Source organism: Gasterosteus aculeatus, chromosome 17 (genome assembly GCF_964276395.1).
Source record: "Gasterosteus aculeatus chromosome 17, fGasAcu3.hap1.1, whole genome shotgun sequence".
In the NCBI taxonomy this organism is placed as follows: domain Eukaryota; kingdom Metazoa; phylum Chordata; class Actinopteri; order Perciformes; family Gasterosteidae; genus Gasterosteus; species Gasterosteus aculeatus.
In genome coordinates, this window is record NC_135705.1 from 6,851,012 (window position 1) to 6,867,677 (window position 16,666).

General features: G+C 40.8%; 1 protein-coding gene across 1 annotated transcript; it reads left to right on the top strand.

Annotated features, from left to right (window-relative positions):
- Positions 1–2,794: 2,794 nt before the first annotated feature.
- slc6a1b (solute carrier family 6 member 1b) lies at positions 2,795–14,907 on the top strand. The gene is made up of 15 exons (XM_040203882.2): positions 2,795–3,186; positions 4,341–4,764; positions 4,972–5,103; positions 5,341–5,441; positions 5,893–6,002; positions 6,452–6,584; positions 7,202–7,336; positions 7,685–7,788; positions 8,217–8,341; positions 8,674–8,786; positions 9,031–9,162; positions 9,829–9,931; positions 10,112–10,212; positions 10,483–10,650; positions 12,232–14,907. The coding sequence occupies exons 2-15, from the start codon at positions 4,521–4,523 to the stop codon at positions 12,343–12,345; spliced, it is 1,815 nt and encodes a 604-aa protein (XP_040059816.1). The 5' UTR covers positions 2,795–3,186; positions 4,341–4,520; the 3' UTR covers positions 12,346–14,907.
- Positions 14,908–16,666: the final 1,759 nt, after the last annotated feature.

Consider the following 16,666-nt stretch of genomic DNA (forward strand, 5'->3'; position numbering starts at 1 on the left):
ATGTGCCAACTTACGGTTGCTTTTTTTCTTATTTATCCTTCATTCTCTTTCTCCAATGACGTTGTTGTCAGCATATTTCAGATCCGATTGTTTTATTTTTCATTTTCATGTAACGATGCAGTTCGTAAAGATGTTGCTGCATTCAAGTAAGGCCCTGCAGCACATTTGGGCTTCACTTCACCTCCATACTCCTCGCAAACTTCTACATTCCTGCTCGGCTGTGTGAAGAGTGAGTGAGGCAGGGAGAGAGGGAGAAAAGGAAAGGAGGCCAGTATTTGTTTTACTTTGCCGCTGTGTTTTCCATCCCCTCTTTTTTTTTTTTTTTGGAAAGGCACCCTGGGTTCTTTTTGTGGATCACCCGGCAACAGACACATCACTTTGTCTCCCTCTTTTCACTGCGAGCGGAAACGTTGCACCGAGGCTCTTCTGGAGAGCCCTAGCAGCGTCCTACCTGACTGACTTACCAATGAAGAGCCAGGCACATTCTATGGGCCTGCAGTGTTCCACATAACTGGTCCTGACAACAGTCCCTCCCTCTCCCCACCACCCGAAAAGAACAGAAGCTTTGAGGATTAAGAGACACGGGAAAGCTACAGTAGAGGGCTCCATCTGTCTGTTTGTTTGGTTGTTTGTTGGTGTGTTGTGCCGTTTAGCTCTCACCCTTTATTTCTCTTACATGTGCCCAAACATGCACATTCATTTCCATAAGCCTAGAGTGCTAAGCCAGCAGTCAAAAATATGTTCTTTAAAAGTTAGTGTGAAATTTGTATTAGAGATGCTTATACACTTTTTTAAAGTTAGCATTAAAAGATTGACATGCAAATTGTTATATACGTTAATTGTCCCCAGGGGATGAATCTTTATGACTTTTGTGATCCCCTGATTTCTCATCCGGTGCCACACTAAGGTTGACAATTGTGGTTTTGAGTAAAATGTCTTAACAACTCACACATCACCATGAAATTCGGTATGACACGCTCAGGATTAAATGTAACATGCACTTAATACTTTGGTTTATGACCAAATACCTGCAAAACTAATGACATTGTGTACTTTGTGTGTTGCAATTAGCAAATTATATCACGCTCGCATTGTAAACTAAGATGGTGAATATAACAAAGATGATGTAGCATGGATCATTGTCATTTTGTCATTCATGGCTATTTATGCTAATCAGAGGATTCCAGTTGGTCGAAACAGAATTACTTCACGTCAACTAAAATTATTATAAAACTATTGTTTTCTACAAGTATACTTTTGATGGTTTTATTCCTAGTTATATTATTTATGATGCCAATTAAGTGCCCCAGCATGTATACAAAGCCTCAGGAATACTGAAAGTGAGAGGCAACATAAGGCTCTGTGAGTAGGCCTGTATTATACAATGCATCTGTCATCATTATCACTGTCATCATCATCTTCACTGCATTTTGTCACGACAAATAATCTGCTCCACAGTTTCACAACATCACTTTTTTCCTCATGCCTGTGTAGTGAAACTGACAGTGTGGGGGGGGGGGGGGGGGGTTCAGCTGCATGCCTGTGTGTTTGCCTGTAATCTACTCTCTATTACCACCACCTCCTTCTGTAATTACAAGCTCCACTGCACAGTCTCACCATCAGGTGTGGCCAGGGCTACAAGCGCAGCCCCACCAGCTCTCATCGCTGTGGCATTCTGAAGTCCCCTCGTGTGAGAGCTGGAGGCTAGAGGGCGGCGTTTTGCACATCCGAGAGGCCACAGCCTGCAGCCCAATCAGCCAGTTTGGGATTAAAAATGCTAAATGTTGTTTCATATCATCGGAAAGGGAAGCTCACGCCCTCACTGGCTCACCATCGGGGCGTTCTGTCCTTCCCTGTAAGTGGCTTTGCTGTTGCACCGTATGAGCACCGCACAGCGTATAGCATGATGGTGGACGGGGACAAAAAAAGAACAAAAGATGGAAGAGAAAGGCTTGGGCCGATGAGCATGGGGGGGAGGGGAGGGGGGCGAGGACGGCGGGGGGGGTGGAGGGAGCAGATGAATTGGACGTGTGAGAGAGAAAATAACAACGGTCTGGGACGAGGTCGAGGGAAAAGATGTTAATCAAAGAAATGTGAGAATACAAAAATGTCTCAAACGTTTTTGATGCAGTTCAGACTTGCAAGCATCCACGCAACTACTGTACATGACGCCGCACACAGTCACCCAACGTTGCTTTCACGCCTTCACAACTAACCTGTAATATGCGAGAAATTAATCACCATTATTTTAAAAACTTTATCTGTTAAGCACTGCAAGAGTCTAATCTGCAGGGAGACCCTAATAATTTATATCAATGTGGGAATTAGTCTGCATAAATTCTGCTCATTCGGAATGTTCCACAGGGGTGTTTCGTTTCGGAAGACAGCTAAGAAGATTATAAGCAGAGTTTTCAATTTATCTCACACACCGTGACGGCTGGCTGGGACCCTCTTATCATGTTTCACCGGGAGATAAAGCAGCCATTGCTATCTTCTATATCTGGCACTCTGGGATGGATGCTTTTTTAGTGCAACATTGCACTTCTTATTTTTACCACCCAAAAGTTGAATAGATGAAAGTTTAGAAAAATAGAAACAGTGATTATGTATCATTTGAGCGATTAATGGCATATTGATGGAATCTATTTATGAAGTTGTTTAGTTAGCATCAACTGGCCCATGAGTGGCCCAGAAAGAAGATGAATGAGGGAGAGAGAGGGGGGGGGGGGGGAAGAGAGAGAGAGAGAGAACTGATGTAAAAAAACAAAAAAAAGAGCTGCAGGAGTAAGGATATAAAACCTTGAGACAAGAGGATGCTCCTCTCTCAAACCCGCTGCCATCTCAGTGGTGGAAATGTTGGAGTTGGGGAGGGTCGACTTTGAGGTGACATTGACGCTATGTAGATGAGCGTGAGGATCGTGCGCTCCATGTTACGTCCCTGCTCGCTTCAACTCAGACGGCGGCAGCTCCTTTCCCCGTCTTCTCTCCCCTCCTCTCTTTCAGCACCACTGCGTCCGGGACAGCGCCTCGCTCCAAAAGACGCGCTTGTTCGCCGTCCTCCCCTCACAGGATCATATATTTGTCCGCAGTCGTCGGATGCAAAGTTTTTCACCAGGAAGTAACTTTTTTTTTTTAATTCGGATTTTCCCATCAAGGAAATCATCCGGAAAATAAAAGCAGTTTTGCGTAAGTATTCTGTTACACTGTATGACCGCACGCCTTTATACAAATCGGGGATATATATACACATGTGTTCGTTTACATACTTTTGAAAGTGATGATCATTGAGGAATTTGGAGTATGCAGATGATGCCTGGAATTGGACCTGCTGGTTGGAGGTGCATCAGACTCGTCGAAGGTGGCATTACCAAAAGTGTTTATTCAAACCTGCAGCCAACTATTTGAAATCAATCGGATTTTAATGTGTGATCTGTAGAAAAAATACACAATTCTGGCATCACTTAACCATGTTTGTGTTGAGGTTGTGCATCTCTATATTATTAATGGATTGGATGTGTAACTGTTTAAAACACGAGACGGTTCTTAACCGCGTTGCCTCACTGTCGAAAGCCATTCGGTGAAATTACGCACCCGAGTTGACGGAAAGCGCAGAGAGCGCGCGCTCTCGTTGAGAGATGTTTTTTTCTCGTTTTTATAAGTAAAAATAAATATACAAACTAACGTAAATGCTGAAACTGCTGAAAAAATGGTGTACTCATAGGAAGAAGTGCATTTGCATTACTGCGGATTAATAGCATTGTTCCAATCTCTGTACCGCGGATACTTAAATAAAATTAAATTTATTAGCCTCTCCATGTGATTCATAGACATTACCGTCGCGCCTGACTCCTAAATGTGTTTAATCGCTCTTCTCTTGTACTGGAGCAGGAGGAAATGGACCATTGAATTTAGAGAATAGTGACTCAAGCTCAAGAGCAGGCTCTAAATTTATGCTAACATGCATTCACCGAAGGCAATTAAAAGTGATTTTTATTGCTTGCGAATTCTTAATTAGATCGTGAGGCACATTTTATTCGACCCATCCCTGAATAAATGTCAATCTAAGCGTGCAGTAATGGTGGAAAATTGTATTTAACCAGTAACGAGTACTTTATTACAGACCGGGAAGCCCACCCTTTCTCCCAGAAATTAAGAGGTTATTCGGTTAATTGGGAAAATTATTCTAATTTAATTTAACTGAAAAGCCAGATGCGCGTTTTTAATGATGTAACTGTACAAAACAATTAGGGCAGACTTACGCAAACAAGAATATTTCTTTCCGTCTTTTTCCAGTGTATTTTTAATAATTATATGTAATCATATATAATTACGCTTTGCAGGGTCGCTGGAACGCCGCTAAGCTGCTCCGGATCACCCTCATTACACTGATTACTCCTCCGTACCTTGCAATTATTTGGGAGCTTGGTGCACAGGACGGATAAGTCTCTATTTGCCCGGACCGGTGCTGAAACCGCCTCCTCTCCACTGGTCAGGAGGACTATCCAACACGCACACTGATCATGGCCACCAACGGGACCAAAGCCTCGGACGGACACGTCTTAACGGAGACGGTGAATGACGCTGCCACCACGCCAAACGACAAACCCAAAACCTTGGTGGTGAAAGTCCAGAAGACGAAAGATGAGTTACCCGCGAGAGAAACGTGGGGTGGGAGATTTGACTTTCTTCTCTCTTGTGTCGGATACGCAATCGGACTCGGAAACGTCTGGAGATTTCCTTATTTATGCGGAAAAAACGGAGGAGGTAATACGGATTTTTTTTTTGGCGGTTTTCCATTTATCCATTCACCAAAAGGAATGCAAAGATCTACTAAAGTGTATTTACCCCTCGTCTAAGTCGTGCGTAATTGCGCACAAGCAAGAACCTGCATGCTGATCATGGGTGACCTGGATTATGATGAATGTTACTAGTTTCTGATTCGCCTTCTCTTGCTTCTCACCTCTCATTCAGGGGCCTTCTTGATTCCCTACTTTTTGACCCTCATATTTGCTGGCATGCCCCTGTTCTTTTTGGAGACGGCTCTTGGTCAGTACACTTCTATTGGAGGACTTGGAGTGTGGAAGCTGGCCCCCATTTTCAAAGGTGAACGACACTTTTACGTTACGTTCAAGGCCTTAAACGATACTCAATTAACAGCTGCTGAGTCCAGATTAATGCGACAAAGTTGGTCATCATTTCTTTGTAATCATGAAAAAGAAAGCCAAATTTGGCTATGTGAAAGACGAATACTTTCAAAAACAATCTTACACATATTTGTGCTTTTTGTTGTTTTACAAATATTGTAACAAGATTGAACATCCCTGTGTTCTCCTGTTTCAGGTGTTGGCATAGCTGCAGCTGTTCTGTCCTTCTGGTTAAATATCTATTACATAGTAATCATTTCCTGGGCTATTTACTATCTGTACAACTCCTTCACTGCTGTGAGTATTTGAATTTAGTATTCATGTGGTTTCCTGATAAAACAATATCACAAAGATACTTAGTACCTTGAAAATATAGAGAAGACAAGGTAGCGCAGTTTCCTGTATTCCTCCTGGTGATGCAACACAAGTGCCCAGGTTGGTTCTTTTTGCATAGTAACCCTTTGGGGTAATGTGGCAGGGTATTTTTGCCAGCAGCTCAGGGGTGAACAGCTCTTAACACAGGATGACATTTATCACTTCCTTTCCCACATAATTAGCACAACGTATTGATAAATGCATTTGGCGATGAGGCACTTACTCCTCCAAGAAAAGCATGAAATCTCAATGAGTATCATGGTCTTGGCAGCTTGACAGCCCCAGAGAATGGGAGCCGAATGTGGGAGAGTGGTTTGAGCAAAAAGTGCTGTCTTTGTGATTGTTCTCTCTCTTTTTTTCCTTTAATTTTCAGGAGCTGCCATGGCAGACTTGTGGCAATTCCTGGAACACAGAGCGCTGTTACACCAACTACAGCATCCCGGACACCAGAAACCTCACAAGCGCCGTGGTGGAGTTCTGGGAGTAAGCTAAGAGTCTGTTTAGATCACAAGGATACTGCTCTGTTATGAACGGATGTAAGCTACGGTCATGGTTCCTACGTGCACAACCAAGGTCAGGATGGGAGTCGGATGTGGTCACTTGGATCTGAGGATCCAATGGTTCCCCAGATCCCTTTGTATCCATACATCCAGATACCTCTAGCGGATGATACATTTCGCACATACAATAATGGGTCTACAAACAGATCATTTTTTGGGGGGGGGAAAACCCATTTGCGTGTGGAGCATGACTCCCTTTGACCATGAAGCCTTAAAAAAAGCTTCAGGGGTGAAAAAGAAAGCCAATTTCTATGTTTTTTGTGAGTATCTAGACACGTGCATGCGTATTTTTGTGCGCGCCCGTGCATGCTGCATGGTTGGGTTCAAGGATGTATATGTGCGTTGTAGTAAGCCCACTTTACTCCCCTACAGACGTAACATGCACCAGTTGACCGATGGTCTGGAGAAGCCTGGGGAGCTCAGGATCCCACTAGCTATCACCCTCGCCATTGCATGGGTGCTGGTCTATTTCTGTATCTGGAAGGGGGTCAGCTGGACTGGCAAAGTAAGTAGAGGACAAACGCTGAAACAGAATAGATTAGAATTCATAATAATCCATTGTGAATTCAATTTGCATCATCGTTATGATCAAGGTAAAAAAATTAACACAATGAAACGTAGGATTATTGGTCAAATGTAGAAATGACTATTTCTAAAGTTCAAGTTGTGACAAATTTCTTTTTAAGAGACAATATTTTCATGAGGACAACAATTCATGACATATTTCAATATGATGAAACAACATTTTCATCCCGTTTCAAGTGAGACAGTGGCAAGCGGTACTGTGTTTATGACAAGCAACAAGGTATTCCACAACCTTGTTGCTTGTCAGGCCAAAATCTGACTGCTGCAAAGCAGTGCTCTGCCTACTGAGCTTTAAAATGACAAAACCATAAAGTGAAATAAGCATTTTGCACTTTTCATATCAATGGTTGTTTTAAGGTAGATTAAACTTTTCTTTTTTGAACAACTTTGAACAATAAGTTTTCACTTATTCTACGATTTTGATGCCTTGTAGGACTAATGTACAATGTTGAATGATTCTCACTAGCTGTGTGATTTTACAAGTTCCAGCTTAGACTAACATTGCTCTTTTTTTAAGAATAACTTTGTTTCTCATAGGTGGTGTACTTCTCAGCCACATATCCTTACTTTATGCTGTTCATCCTGTTTTGCCGTGGAATCACTCTACCCGGTGCAATTGATGGAATTCTCTTCTATATCACACCAGATTTTGCAAAACTGAAGGAGTCGGAGGTACACTCTTTGTTTGTGGCTAGTGTGTATAGGTGGCTGCAGACAATAGTTATACAATTAATTGCATGGAAAAAAAATATTAGAAATGAATGTGTTAGCATAAAAAAACACATAAAATCAGTGATTTTGTTATGAAACAAGCATCGTTCCCACGTTTATACCATCAAGAGTATTTATAAGAGATAGGATGCCTTTAACTTCGTAAGACCAGCCAGTAAAAAAGGTAGATAATGATAAACAAGATAATTTCGTCAAGAAAAATGAAGTAAAAACTGTCCAGTTTTTAAGTATACATCTCTATTGGGTATCAAGTTTGATCATTTGACCAATTTTTCCTTTGTTTGACAGGTGTGGCTGGATGCTGCCACTCAGATCTTCTTTTCCTATGGCTTGGGATTAGGTTCTCTGATTGCTCTCGGCAGCTACAATACCTTCAATAACAACGTATACAGGTAGGGGATATGTTGCATGTAAGGTAGAGCTGGGTCGTCCTTCAATCACAGGATTTCTGCACCCCTAATAATCTTTGGTTGATTATTTTTGGTTTACTGGCAACATGTGTGCTCTACCTTTGATTTTAGCCTGTGTCTCAACGTAACATCATAGACGGGGACATGAGGTTTGTCTCCGCCTCGCTCACATTCTCCTATAAGCACATCTGTGGTTCCCGCTATGTTGAAACAGCTGGAGCTAACTGCCATTTTAGAAGAGCAGTTCAATATAAATGCACTCAGCCGCTGTGCTACGGCACGAGGCAAAATGTCTCGCCTCCGCCCCCACCCCCCCCCCCACCCGTGCATTCCGACAATGTGTGACGGGTTGATAAGGAATGGATACAGGCGTGACAATGGCTGCCTTGTGCTTTGTTTCTCCCCTGCAGAGATTCTGTCATTGTCTGCTGCATCAACTCCTTCACCAGCATGTTTGCAGGCCTCGTCATCTTCTCCATCGTGGGATTCATGTCCAATGTAACAAAGAGGCCAATTGCTGATGTGGCAGCCTCAGGTAATTGCAATCAATGTGGAAAGTCAGTAGTGACAATTGGCACAGAAAAGAGATATTTGTGACTGTGCAAAAATTACAAGATGTTTTTTTTTTTTATCAAAAGGGGAAGATTTTAATTTGACTCAATGCGTCAATTCTTGAGAACAATTTGCTAATATTTACATTTAATATTCAGCACTAATACTTTTTTTCCAGGACATTTGGGATGTATTGAGAATGAGTGTTGAAAATGTTTTCAAAATAACTCAACAATTTGTTCTTGAACTGATGTTTTATTATTGCTGCATTGCAAACAATGTCACAATTTCTGTGAAATGTGTCTTTTTCTAAAGGACCTGGCCTGGCATTTCTGGCTTATCCTGAAGCTGTGACTCAGCTGCCCATCTCTCCTCTCTGGGCCATCCTCTTCTTCTCCATGTTACTAATGCTTGGTATCGACAGCCAGGTACAGATATCGAAATGGTCTATGTGGTGCTGTATGAGCCATAATGATGAAGCAAACTACAAATGTTGCAATTAGCTAAATTAAATAAATGAACACAACTGTGCATGTTCATATATGGAAAATCAGTACTAAAATATAATGTCAGATGACAGTTGTAAACCTCAAAAATTGACCTAGTGATTTTGTTGTAACGGGACTTTTCTTTGCATGAATCAGTTTTGACGTGACTCTGTCCTCCCTCCAGTTCTGCACAGTGGAAGGCTTCATAACTGCACTGGTTGACGAATTCCCTCACGTTCTCCGAAAACGCAGGGAGATCTTCATCGCAGTCGTCTGTCTCATTTCTTATATCATTGGACTGTCCAACATAACACAGGTAAATTCTTCCTTCTGATTGGACAACTCACTAAGTCGCGGACACATTGTGAGCCAGTTAGTTGAAAAACTAGCAGCCTTGTAGCATTTCCACAATTCATCAAGTTATCAGATCGACGGGACTGAGCTTCTTTTCATCATATTTGCAGAATCCAGTAGAAATGCTGCACAATGTCAATATGTTTACCTTCAATCCATTAAACATTGAGGTAAACATTGCCTCAGTTATTTCACATTTTATACGTCTGACGTTGGCTTTCTTTCACGTGACGATGAACATCTTCCACAGACGTAAAAGTCCTTCAGGACTCACATGCATCACATCATGATTCAGTCCGTAAACATGAAACAATACAAGACAAAAGTCTCACAACCATGATTTCACTTATTAACCAGCTAGCTGCTGGACCCAATCAGTTGTTTCATTTGTCGGACAAACCGTTTCAATCAGAGGAAGAAGCCTGGCACTTGGAGGTCAGATTATTAAACGTTTTATGAATCATATTGTAAGGGCCATATTACAAAAACACCAGTCCATCGATTCCACTTGACTGATTTATTTCTGTAATGCACATCCAATACTATAATTGTTTTTTTAATGTTTTCACCCTTGTCTTCATGTGTCTTATCTTCTTGTCGCTTGTGTTCTGCTTCTCTCCCTTTACAGGGTGGACTCTATGTGTTCAAGCTATTTGACTACTACTCAGCTAGTGGAATGTGCCTGCTCTTCCTGGTTTTCTTTGAGTGCATCTCAATTTCATGGTTTTATGGTGAGCCACACTGACGTCTCTCAATTTTCTCAAGGAATTTCTTCTCCAACCACAACTTGTCTCCTTCCCTGCAAACCTACTCGGAGCTAAAATATATCTGTCTCTCTCAGAAATGATTAAGTATGGTGCACATCTACCTCCATAAAAGCTAAGATTGTATCCGTGATGCTTTGGTTCCAGGTGTGGACAAATTCTACGACAACATTGAGGAAATGGTCGGCTTCAGGCCCTGTCTGTGGTGGAAGGCCTGCTGGGTTGTTTTCACTCCGCTCATTGTGGCGGTAAGTGTTATCTCAAAATCCCAAAGATTCTCATTCAAGGACCCTTGGTGTCGATTTCTAATGCAAATCATTCTAATGTCAAATCAAGCCCAATGCGTCTCATAAAGACGCTAAAGAGACGGACACAGCATTGGTATTTTATCATCCAAGACAAAAAGCTATTTCTGCAGTTTTGCTGTAACGCTCACAGCCTAGAATTTAAACAGTGTGCGTCAAAACGATGATAACAAAAAAGACGCGGTGATTCATTTGCGTGTCCCTCTTGTCCAGGGGGTATTCTTGTTTAGTGCAGTGCAGATGGTTCCCCTCACCATGGGTGACTACGTGTTCCCACCCTGGGGCCAAGGCGTCGGGTGGTGCATGGCCCTCTCCTCGATGACCCTAATCCCTGGCTACATGGGCTATATGTTTCTCACACTCGATGGCACATACAAAGAGGTAAGATCGATGTGAATGCACTCACGGCATTTAATTAAACAATACTATTTGACCTGTTATTTTGCTCCAAACTAATGAAGAATTACATTACGATGTCAATAGTTAACAATTGGTTATTGCAAATGTTACTAATATCATAATATGTTTAAATGAAGTCTTATTAAATGTACACATGTGTATAATAGTGCTTAAATACAAAGTGTTTTAGTCATAATAAAAAATTAAAAAATACACTGACACACATCACTGCACCCACATCCGAGTAGTTCACACATCTCCTATATTAGCTGGTTTGGATTTTAATCTTAAGGCCCTTTGTTAGGAGTTTCAAGTGGATTACGTTTTGGCTCACATATATTATTACATATGGTATAATAGACCAATCCAACAAGGGGGGGGGCGGGAGGGGGGCGGTGAGGATGCTGTTTAAACCCTGCAGATTTTACAGTCAGTTTTATCCATGATGAGATGTTAAAATATACATTCAAAGTTACTTGGCAAATGCCTCAGACATTTTTACCACAGTATACTCTACCAGAACTTTCATTATAGTCACATACATTTAAAATATTTACATAATAGCTAGCTGGGAAAGTGGCACCTGCTCTGTAATTTGGCAGCAAAAACACTCTTCACAGTAAAAGTTAAAATACTCATCCCTGCCCAAAGGGATTTTGCTCTACGCATCGTAACTGCACTGTGATTTAATGCTTTTGTAATAAGCGATGAGAGGCTTCTCAGTAAAGATGAGATAAATCGCTGTAAAAAAGAAAAAAGTGATGAAAGGATTAGTAAAATAGAGTTTGTAATTAGTTCAGTGTAAGAATCTTAGATGCCTTTTTGCTTTACCAGTTACCAAATGAATTACGCAGCATTTTTTATTGATCTGATCACAATCAGAGTTGCATAACATCATTTCCCATGCATTCCGTTTACATTAAGAGCATTCGCAGTCACGCATGATGAACTGAACAATAGCCTCACATCCATACAGTCCCGAGTGACAGATATAACTTCGTAGCCACGGCTGACAGAATAAATGGGCCGTAATTGCAGGCAGCGCAACAGCGGCAGTCAGATGCGATGTGCAGGTGTCAGATCCTGCTGAACCAGCTGATGGTTGATTGTCTAATTGTACCAATCAGCCAGCCCTGCACCAAGGCGGAAGCGTAGCTTCACAAACACTCCACATAAATGCTGCAATCCCAGGTCCAACGCTGCACCTCGAGTTCAGATCATTTAAAAAAGGTTTATGGTGGTTTAATTAGGTTTTGTGGGATGGGTTGGTTTGGCATATGAATAATTGATAAGCTAAATGTCATGAACATAAGATTTTAGTTACATTTTTCAGCCATATCTCGAGCTGTATTTATTAATCTAACAATATATCATATACATTCTGAGGCCGTCTTCATCAAGCTCTCAGCTGTTGAGCTGGTGTGTCTTGTTACAGCCTATTGGTTTCACAAACCTTGCAGCTGTTTGGTCCCCCGCATGGCGCTGCGTGTCAGTGCATCATTGTAATTTCAACACCATCAGCGAGTTCTTCAGCCGTGTGACATCCGCGCTTCTCTGTTTCAGCGTCTGCGGATAATGTTCAAACCTGTGAAACTGGTGAAGGCTCAGGAAAACGGCCCAGACCAGCAGGCAGAAAACCAGAATCAGAACCCCGCCAACGAGGAAGCTTACATCTAGAAACCTCTGCCTGTCTCATCGGCAGACCGGCGATCTACACAGAAAAAAAAAACATAATCATGGTTGGGAACAACCACCAGACTTCCACGTCTGCTTTTATTCACCTACCTCCTGGGGACACGTGAGACCAACCTGATTACAGTTCTTTTTAGGGGTTTTTCTGTTTGTTTATTTGTATAATACAGAGTTATAAAACATATGAGGAAGAAAAATTACCCAGCAAAACTGTTGTGATATTTTGAATTTCATTATGCAAAAAAAAGTTAGTCTATTTAGAAAAGGAAATGTGATTTAGGAAATTACTGTATATTGAATTTATAATTTAAATTTGGAGGGTGCGTTGATTCAATAGTATTGTGCTACTTTGAAGATATTAATTAATCTACTAAACTTCAATTACTGTACAAAGAAACATATTGGTTAAATGCATTTTGCTTGTTCATAAAAATGCATACACTTAAGTGAATGCAGTGTAGTAGGTGAAAAAAGTGCATTTTGAAAGTTTGTGAAGTGAAAATTCAATTAAGACAACATGGGAATGTGCAACAGGTAAGGCCAAATCTGCTTGTATGTGTAAAATATAACTGAGCCAGACTATCACTCCCTTGCAGGATCCTGTAGTTCACCTAAAATGTTTACCAACCATGTCCGGGGTTACCTTTAAAAAGCACACTATGTCCAGGTTTTATTTTTGCTCGATTGAAACGTGTGACAGCAGCAAAAATAACTTACATAGGGTACATAGCAAGAGACTGTTATAATTGTTTCTTTATTTTCTAAAGAACAATAACTTTGTATGTTGTCTGAATCTTTTTTGTAGAATCATTTTTAGGTCATTTTCTATATGTGAGAGTGAGAAGGACCAAAATCATACTCACGGTAGAAGGATTGGTGCAGATTATTAATGGATTAAATCGAGCAACTCCTTTTGCCCCTCTGAAGAGAAACGGAGTACTGTAGCAAAAACAACACCCGTTACATTACAAGCACGAGTTTTGGATTTGCAAACTACCACTAACGACTAAATCCCACATTTGCATTCTGCGTTCAGTATTTATGCCTGAGATTATTTAGAGGAAAGCAGAATATCCTTCTCTGACAACAAACAAGGTTGAGACCAGTAAAGCGGAAAGATAGAGTTGCAATCAATGAGTCAATGCTTAATCTATATCTATATATGTATTTTGAACTGTGAGATTGGATAAGCTCCGGTGGCTGCTGCATTGGAGACTAAATGACGGACCTCTATGATAGCTCCACTTTTGCGACTGGAACCGTGTACTTGTATATCTATTTAGTGACCCACTCCTCAGGAACAAAGGTGGAAGTGACCAAATTTTCTCAGTTCTCAGATACTATTATTAAACAATTAAAGCTATATTAAATATATATATATATATATATATAAATATATCAGCATTTGCCATCTTCTCCTATTCAAACATATTAAGTGGTAACAAAACATGAGCACACAAGCAATATATATATATATATATATATATATATATATATATATGTGTGTGTGTGTGTGTGTATGTGTGTATGTGTGTATGTATGTATGTATTTGCGTGTGTGCACACGGACACACTGAAAAGCTGATCCAAATTGTTTACTCTTTTTTGTGTAATTCAGCCGGCATAATTTCTTTCAGTGTAAATGAACTGTGATGGCCTTCACTCAGTCATTTTAGTAGAAGCCAAACTTTGTCTCTATCCTGTGGCTATTACAGATTTCCAGGATGAGATAAGGAGAGAGCACTTTTGGATCTGTCAGCGGACAAAGCGAGCAAAAGCAACGTTGTTAACGCAACGGGACATAGCCAGATGCTATATACTGGATGGCCAACACCAATTAAACTACTCTTTTCATAGGGTAAATAAAAACCTATTATAACATATCAAGTTTGCTCGGCAATATAAAAAGATATTATATAAAAGCAGGCCACAGATATCACTGTATTACTATGAAGGAGGTAGTAAATTTGCTTCTGTGGCAGCTAAATGCGACAGGAATCAGGTTGAACCAGTCCCGTTTTTTTCTTTTGTCTACGTTTTTTTTTCTCAAAGATATGTGAATTAAAATGTGCAATGACAAAGGGTTCCGTGAATTTTGTATTAAAGTTACCATACTGCAGTTTTCTCTATTCAATGATGTTGTAAACTGGACTGTGTAATACATGTATCTGTGAATGTTGGTACAACCTGAGTTTTTTTTTCTTTTGTCTAAATGTTGAACAAAAAAAACGATATTATTTGCTGTTTTCTGCAATAATATTATTATCTCAGAAACTAAAGCACATATCTCTCTCAACTGTAAAAAATTATAATTACAATAACAGAGTAGAGTAATATTTAAAATGATGATAACATTAATAACAATAATGAAATAGAAATGTCTAGTAAAAGATTATTGTTTTGTATATTTCTAGCTGTTTATGGGCCTAATGTAAAATATTCTATGTAAAAAACATATAATAAATGTCTTTAGATGGTGTTATATGAAAAAGCATGATTGCAATATATGTTATCTGCAAAAATAAATAAAGACTTATAGATTATAAAACATGTGTCAAGTAATCTGCGAGATGTATGAAAAATATATGTCCATTCATTTTGAAATATATACAACAAATATTCATTTTACCAGCCAATAGTACAAATACACAATAGCTGGATTGTGAAAAGTGCAAACATCACTCAAATGGATGAAATAATTCAAAACGTTTCAAGTGCTGACCTAAAAGGTATAACAATGCTCTTCCAACCTACATTCAGCGGTGTTGAGTGAGATAGTTTTGCACGACAATGACCTGCGTTATCATAATGAAAAATGTATTACATGCTGTAATAGGAAATGAATAAGCATTACTTCCATCACCGCAAGAGATGTTCTCTTCAAACTCAGCTTTTAGTCACAAAAGGTTTTTTGCTACAGCTATATGCTTGTGACACCTGCACCGGGAGCTGAGCCAGCACAGACTCTATAGCTGTCCTGGCCGGCACCCAACTCCTCCCGGTCACAATGCAGCATCCATCCCTGCTGTTATGCTACATTTGGTATGATCCAAATAAGCTAAATCATCATTAAATGCACAGTGGGAAAGAAGTACACAACGTGTCGACATCTTTGACTTTATGGAAGAGAACAATAGAATAAGAATAATAATCCTGATGTTGCACTGCATCGTTGACTGTTACAGTTATTGGTTTTCAGTTGAGTACAGCAGCAGCTGTCCTGACAAACTAATGCAACGACAGCTTAAATACGTGTTCTAATGCGTAATACTGTGTTTCGTACAGCAGCGGATTCCAGTTGTCTTTCTGCACCATAGCTCACATGCCTCACCACATTTCGGTGTGCCTAATCACGTGGAACAGATTATGTGAATGCAAAATATAGTAGAGTTTATAATTGGCATCTTGGACGTGACATCATCATGCCTTGCAACCATACGAGCTCGGCATAGCAGCGTTGATATTAGCGTCCCTCCAAACCAACGCATTAGACACCAGATACGAAAGGTTGGATGTGCTTCCGTTAACTCCTCAGTCCACATATCGAGTGAGCACATGCGCTGGTCGCTCAGTGGAACCCATCGGCCGGGGCACAGCAGAGCTGCTCACCAGCTGGACACCTCAGCAGATGAGGGGACAACACATCTGTTAGATTAAGATTGAAAAATGTAAACTTAGTTATCAAGTGCGAGGGAGACATAAAAAAATGGAATGGTGTGGCTGCCCATAACAACATACTGTAGTGTGTTTCCTCAGATCCGTGTGAGAGTTAGTTATTCATAAGCAGAAAGAGCGGAAAGGGGATTTTATACAATTTTACACCTGGTCCAATATGTCCTCAGTCTTACTTTAGTGGTGATGACAATGTGTTCTTGAGCATGTGTTTGTCTCTGTGCATGCGTGCATGTTTTTCAGCGAGTCCTCGGACAACGCATATGTACATCTACGTCTCTGTCTGCTCATTTCAGCGTGCGCCGCCACTAGAAGTGTCTGTTGCGGTGATGACGCAGACGTGAGTGGAGCAGCTCTGACAGCTCCAGTCTAGCAGAGGTAGTAGGAGCCCAGAAGTCAGCTCGAGGGCCCCTACAACTCACAAAATGGGGAAATGGTAATCCGGTTTCCCTCCCTGCCAGCTTGGCCAAGGCTCCCAGTTGCGTGCACACTCTCCAACCAAATCACAATCAGTGGGCGCTGACATGCGCAGCACGATAGGGCACAAAAGGGGGAGAAAGATTACTCTGTTTGCTCTTCTTATAGCTGCAAGGCTGCAGTTTCCAGCAGTTGTTTCGTGAGATGATGCAGGGAGG

Bases quoted from the DNA above. Each gene is read 5' to 3' on its own strand.
- slc6a1b (XM_040203882.2), top strand. From the start codon at position 4,521: ATGGCCACCAACGGGACCAAAGCCTCGGACGGACACGTCTTAACGGAG. The intron at 4,765-4,971 runs GTAATACGGATT...CCTCTCATTCAG, and splicing joins ATGCGGAAAAAACGGAGGAG to GGGCCTTCTTGATTCCCTAC. The intron at 5,442-5,892 runs GTGAGTATTTGA...TTTAATTTTCAG, and splicing joins TGTACAACTCCTTCACTGCT to GAGCTGCCATGGCAGACTTG.